The sequence below is a fragment of the Pundamilia nyererei genome, unplaced genomic scaffold (genome assembly GCF_000239375.1).
Source record: "Pundamilia nyererei isolate P.nyererei 1_Seehausen unplaced genomic scaffold, PunNye1.0 scaffold00238, whole genome shotgun sequence".
Taxonomy (NCBI): Eukaryota; Metazoa; Chordata; class Actinopteri; order Cichliformes; family Cichlidae; genus Pundamilia; species Pundamilia nyererei.
The window spans coordinates 887,173-893,871 of record NW_005187639.1 but is presented as its reverse complement, the minus strand read 5'-3'; the positions used below and the strand labels follow the sequence as shown (position 1 = coordinate 893,871).

The window sequence follows — 6,699 nt, the reverse complement described above, 5'->3', positions numbered from 1 at the left end:
CCACTCTGTGTCTGTTTAACCCGGAGTGACTGTCCAGCACTACGTCCCAGTAAGACCGAGGCCGTGCTTACCTGTGAACTAGCATCAGTCAGAGTTCATGTCGTCTGGTTCACATATTACATCTGCAGCAGGGGTCGGTGTCACAGAAAGAAGCATTATTTTGAACTGTGACTCATGCTAAGCTGCTCTCAGAGTCCAACAGTAAGAATGGAAATAAGGGAGCTGTGTGTCATGTGTTGGTTCAGACTGAGCGTGCTCAGAGCGTGAGCTGCAATCACACTTCAGTCCTGAGGTGGCACTGTGACCGCCTCCAGCCGGTAAAGCCGATCAGATCAGCGCTCTCTCTCTCTGAGCCAGGGTCTCTCGCTCCTCCCGGCAGCAGATGGTCTCTCTCTCTTGCCCTCGCCCGTCCTCTTGCTCGCCCACTGGCAGATGGTCTCTCTCTCTCTCTCTCTGAGGATGACAGAACGTGCCAGGCGTCGTCGAGCAGAGAGGCAATAAAGTTTACAGTGATTTGAATTTAGAATTTTTGAATGTTGGCGGCCGACAGGTGAGTTATTGATTACTGATGTCAGCGTGCGATCACATGGTCAGCAGGTCATGGGTTAAACACTCAGACTGTGGATTCACATTAGAGCATTTATATTTATGAAACGTTTGAGCTTCTGTTTGTGTGTTAGCTGTTATGTTTCTTTGTGTTCTGGTTGTTTCATGTTTTGCTGTAAGAACACATGATTTTACCAACTTTGGGGATGAATGATGTTAATTGGATTTTATTGTCCTGTTTTCTGTTTGAACAAATAGCATCATCTGGTTTTTGACTTTCAGGCTTCAGAGCTCAGTCGTGAGGCTGTGCTGTCACAGTGACATGTTCAAAGTTGGTGTTGATCTGCTGGATTAAAGCAAAGATGACCTCTGAACTTTGTTCTCTAACGTGGTGCCTTTAAAGACCAGCTCAGTGTTTGGAACGAATCTGTTTCCTCTATTAGCTCCTCACTGACAGTAAAATCTGTCAAAATGTGTGGTGCTGTGTCAACACACCAACACCAGCAGGCTTTCTTTAGTGGAAGCACCTGCACAGGTTTGAGGTTGGGCACTGGCAACACGTCAGTGGAAAACAAGGACAACCCGCCAAGTGAGCAGCTGGTTTCCTAGCACAGGTTCAGGACGTCACTGAGGAGCATCTGCTGCTAATGAACCCGTTATGGTGCCATCGTAAACACCCTAAAAGGGTCAGGAGGTCTGACACGTCACTACAGAGGTCAAGTGTTAGGGGTCTGTCACTGCTGAGGTTATATCCGGTAATGGGCAGGTGTCTCAGAAAAGGTTTGAGGTTTAGAGTTCAGTGAAGTCACTGATGAAGTTCTGGGGACGCCAAAAAGGAGCTGGACAGGGGTCAGGAAGGGGTCACTGAGGAGGTAAGCGGAGGAATAACCTCAGACTGTGTTTGTGTTCTAGGATGATGCTGAATGATCGGTGGACCATCATGAACAACAGCAGCTCAGAGCTCGACAGCAAGCGGCCAAACAAGCACAAGGTATCTCCACGTTAGCCGTTAGCACCTAGCTGCGTTGGCTCAGACAGCAGAGAGCCGCGCAGAGTTAAGTCGTGTTAATCTGGAGTTAAACTGTCAGATCAGCGCAGGAGTAATCTTCAGCATATGTCGGCTTTACTGCAGATTACACCCTGCAGGAGCATGCAGGATTTACTCTGAGGCGATCTTCACGCCACTTCTAACTAGAGATGGCACGATACCACTTTTTTATGTCGGATACCGATATCATAAATTTGGATATCTGCCGATACCGATATGAATCCGATATAGTGTTTTTTAATCAATAAAACAGTTTTTTTAATATCTTGCTGCATTTTGTATAAGTTCATACTAAAGTTTAAATAAACAACAACACTAAAGCTATTCTGTTAAACCTGTATGCAAAAAATACAACAAAATATGTCATAGATCAGTAACACTGGTCAATCTAATAAACTTAAACCTGCTCCATCCTCCCTATTCTGGTATTTTAAAGAGTAAGCAACCTAACTAATAGGGTTGCAAACTCCCAGCAAAAAAAAAGAAAAGAAAAGGGAACCACCCCCCACGCTCCACCTCATGATGCTTAATCGACGTAATCAACTTTAATTTGATGCAGTGCGAAAAAAAATGCACAGAAATCAATTCTTTTTCAAGAATAATTAAATAGATTCAACATCTTTCTTCAACAGAACTGCAGACTGCACAGATGGTATCTTCCCAAAGAAAAAGTACTCTAGCTTACTAGGGTATATTAGACTTAACAGTTACTATATACAATAATGGACTTCTATACATTTTATATCAGATTAAAACTTTGGGTATAAGATTCAGATAATTATTTATTAAAAGCCGACATTTTAAATGAGAATAAGAAAGAAAAGTATGTCTTTGTGCCCCCTTTTCCCTGTTAATGCCCTATCGGCCCCCCTGGCTACACTTTGCTAGATCCGCCCCTGCACAGTTACAGCCGTCAGCTGTAGAAAAGGATCCTGGTGTAGAAAGTAATATTAAATAGATTCTAACAACAGCTTATCAAGCTTAAACGTGCTGCTGTTGTTCAGCCGCTGGTTTCCTCTTTCTGGTGCAAAGTGGGCCAAAAACAAACAAGAGAGACGATCAGCTGATCATTGATCAGTTTCATGATTGAAGTAGCAGCAAGAAGAGGCAGTCGCTCCATATATCGTTTGTTAAGCTCAACGCTGGAATGCTTTACAAACATTCAGAGATGAACTTACACACTTGCTTTACTTCTCTCGGGGATAACTTCCTCGGAGATGAAATGCTGGTTTGGTAGCGAGGCTACAAATACACACAGCCGCTCTATCACGTGATGCATACTGCTCCGACGTGCTACGGTTATGAGCCGAGTTACGCCGTGTCGCAAGTTTTGTGAGGTGCTTTTTTGATATTTAATGGATCGGATTACAGTTTTTATTTCTCTCGGATATCCGATCCAGTAATTTAGGTCAGTATCGGACCGATACCGATGCATAATATCGGATCGGTCCATCTCTACTTCTAACCCTCACACACGCTCTGACAGGAAGCTGCACACAAAATGCACTGCCCTAACACGGAGCGTCATGACTGCTGCCGCCATGTTGGTTTTGATTTCAGGAAGTGACCACATTTGGATGAGAGAGTAATAAACTACCAGCAGAGGCGGGCAGAGTAGCCAAAACCTTGTACTCAAGTAACTGTAGCGCTACCACAACATGGTTTTACTCAAGTAAAAGTAAAAAGTAGCCGTCCAAGAAATTACTCGAGTAAGAGTGAAAAAGTATTTAGTAAAAAAGGCTACTTGAGTACTCAGTAACTGATCATAACATCTGATTTAATGTTTAACAATGAGATAATCAGACAGACACATTTTAAAGACTGAAAAGCAACAAAACAATAATAAAGCTAAGCAGAAAAAAGAAACATTAGGGCAGGTAGACATTATCTACCCCAGTATTTATATATTACTTCTGCAAATGTCACAGCAGATAGAGTAACATTAACACAACAAGTCTGACTTATAACCTGCAGGTTTGTGTCTGTTGCCTGCATTTTTGGTTAAAACGTGTTCATTACTCATCCACTGATGTTACTCACACTGAGTAGCCAGAATAAAAGTAGTGATACTTCATAATAATATTACTCAAGTAAAAGTAAAAAGTACAGTTGTCATGGTCCTGAGCCTGCCAATTCAGTGTTTTGTGTTTCCTTATGCTTTTGTTCATTCCGAGTATGTATGCTGTGGTGATTTGCCATTTGTTAGGTTTCTGTTCTTTGCCTGCCTGCTCCCACTTCTCTGTGTTCCCTCCGTCTGTCCATGGTGTCACACTGTCTGCTTGTGAATCTGTCTGTTTAGTTCTGTGTCTTGTCTGGTTCTGTGTCTGTGAGTTTCCTGTTTTATTGTGAAGGTCTCCGTCTGATGTGAGTGTGTTCAGTTTACGTTTCCCCCTGTCCCGTCAGCTCTGATTTCTCCCAGCTGTGTTGCCCTCCTGTCTCTCATCCCCTGATTACTGGTGTGTGTATTTAAGCCCTGTGTGTTCTCCTGTGTTACTCTGTGTTCCACGGTGTCCTGTTCCTTGTCTGCGGCTCTCTGCCTTGCATCCCTTTTGGTATCTTCTCAGGTTGGGTTTCTTTAGTTATTGTCCTCCCTCATTGCGTGTTTTGCCACCACTCCACTTTGTAAATAAACATCACAAGCATTATCATCCACTGCTTGCATTTTGGGTCCTTTCTCCCTCCAACACCACACGGCTCGCCTCAGCAGCCCTGACAACAGTCTAGTAAAACTACTCCAAAAAGTACTTTTTTCTTAAATGTTACTCATGTAAATGTAATTAGTTACTACCCACCTCTGCCTACCAGCTAATGCTAACTAGCCTGGTTGTCAGACTTCATCACACAAACACACAGATACCTGCTAATTAGTAAGATCCAATCACAATCCAGCAACAGGAGATTCAGTTCCCGGTGAGATGGTTCGGTTTTTAGCATCACATGACCCTGAGCTGTCGTCTTCTGGCTAATGTTGCTTATGCTAGTTTGTCTGCTAATATGGACCCTCCTTAGAGGTTGGTAAACTCTCAGTGCTGATCCAAATTACGTTATCAGGTAATGTTACAAGCTATCTATCAACAGCTATCTGTAACTTAGCGTTTGTCTGTGTGTGTTCGTAGAAGGTGTGCAGCTTCCTGTTATGGTCTGGTGGCACGTTGGTCATCATCGCAGTCATTGTTGCAGCAACAGTTGCCATCTTGTACCTGAACCACTATCCTCTACCCTTCATCAGCAGGTAACACACCTGTACATGTCTCTCTTTCCTTCCTTCTGCCTGTCTAAATATAAATCTGGGATTGTCATGGTTACAGGGGGGAAGTGTCCTCATCTGTAGTTTCAACCAATCCCAAAGAGTCTGGGCCCCTGGTGACAGTGTCACGTGTTGCAGACGGAGAGCCAATCAGCATCTTCCTGGACCCAAACTGTCCGGACTTTAGTGAGCACTTCCTCCGATGGGAGGTGCTGCAGAGCTCGCTGCTACGGGCGCTGACCAATTACAATGCAGATGATTGGCAGGACCACGGATTTGTCCAGAAGCTGGAGGAGGAGCTAAAGGTGTTATTAGGCCACACCCACAACCTGAGAGTGGAAGCTGATTTGCTGAAAAGAGGCCAAGGTGTTCTGGACCAACGATTGGACAGACTGCAGAGTGAACAGAGCCGCATCGTCAAGGTATGAATCAAAGTAATTAAAATGTAATTGAATGAATGAAATAGAAATGCACTGCTGGAAGAGAGTGAAATGCAATTTTATTTAAGTTAAATGAAAGAGAAGACCGACATCCCCTAGGCAACATTAAATAAGACACGAAACTGATACAATATCAAAATATCGAGTTTGTACACAAATGAGGCATCTGTCATGGTGATATAGATACATATGGATTACAAAAGAATACATAATCCAGTCTTTAAGTCTGACGTCATTAGCTGTTTCCAGGTCCAAACTCTGCTTCAGGTCCCAAAGTCAAACGAACACTGCAGCATCACTGAGTTAAAAACTGTCTAAATTCTTTCATCTTTAATAAAATGATCAGCGTTGCTGTTTTACCAGGTGTAACAATTAAGTTTAACATCCAGGCATCCATGAAAACAGAATTTATTACATTTAATGTTGTTAGAAGTTAGCAGGAAGTTAGCTCGCTAGCTTCCAGCTAAACATGATATAGCATGTTCTGACTGAGAGACTTCTGAAACAATTCAAAGGTACAGCTCTGATCAACCTGAAGTCCACTGTCATCTCCTTTCCTTTGGCAGCAAGGCAAAGCTAGGTTGTTGTTACTGGTCTTATATTACTAAACAGTCCCTCCCTCTTTGTGTACCTGTACAGGTGATGTCTGACAATCACTCAGGTGTGTTGAAGTTGGTGGCAGGTTTCAGTGATTCTCTGCTCAGCCTGCAGAGGGAGACAGATAGTCTGAGGAGCCTGAAGAGTGAGCTGAGCAAAGACAGCACTCTCACAGGTAACGCACACGCGCACACACACACACGCACACACACACGCGCACACACAGGTGAATCACAGGTAGATGTTCTACATTTCAGAATAATTTCCATCATTTTCCCAGCTGGCTCATTACATTTGAAATCTGCTTTTGTTTACACATTTCCTGCTCGATTGTCTCCCATTTTTGTTACAAAGTTTTGGTTTGAACATTTATGATGTTAAATTTTAGCTTCATATTACAAATAAATGTTTTTACCTTCAAAGTGAATCAGAATCTGTATCTGAACAGATACATAAAAAAATGTCTACAGACTGAAAATCTGAGCAAAAGTCCAACATTCCAGAAAAGTCCCAAATCACCAGCTCGTACCACGTCCTCATTTTTACTTTGACAGCATTTCTAGTAGATCATGGCAGATGGCGTGAGCCTGAATGGAGGCCTTGGTTTGGAGACGGCCTCAGAGGGGCCCGACGGTGGCAGATCCCCGTGCACTCACGAGAAGTGCATGAATAGTAAAAGGGAGGCAGGATGAACAGCTTGTAGTGTAACTAGGAGCCATTTCTGAATGGTATATAGTTCAGCCAACCGTCAGGCATCTCAGGAGGGGAAAGCGGTGCTCTACCTGCACTGTGTATAGTGCTGGCGGAGCGCTGCTGACGTC

General features: G+C 43.5%; 1 protein-coding gene across 1 annotated transcript; it reads left to right on the top strand.

Annotated features, from left to right (window-relative positions):
* The first annotated feature begins 363 nt into the window (after positions 1 to 363).
* Positions 364 to 6,243, top strand: LOC102198759 (fibrinogen C domain-containing protein 1-like). Its single transcript, XM_013914929.1, has 6 exons — positions 364 to 550; positions 1,459 to 1,537; positions 4,711 to 4,826; positions 4,903 to 5,263; positions 5,921 to 6,053; positions 6,233 to 6,243. The coding sequence occupies exons 1-6, from the start codon at positions 534 to 536 to the stop codon at positions 6,241 to 6,243; spliced, it is 717 nt and encodes a 238-aa protein (XP_013770383.1). The 5' UTR covers positions 364 to 533.
* The last annotated feature ends 456 nt before the right edge of the window (positions 6,244 to 6,699 follow it).

What these genes read in the sequence shown, in the direction of transcription:
- LOC102198759 (XM_013914929.1), top strand. An exon ending in AGCGGCCAAACAAGCACAAG is followed by an intron (nt 1,538 to 4,710) that starts GTATCTCCACGT and finishes GTGTGTTCGTAG; the next exon opens with AAGGTGTGCAGCTTCCTGTT. An exon ending in AACAGAGCCGCATCGTCAAG is followed by an intron (nt 5,264 to 5,920) that starts GTATGAATCAAA and finishes GTACCTGTACAG; the next exon opens with GTGATGTCTGACAATCACTC.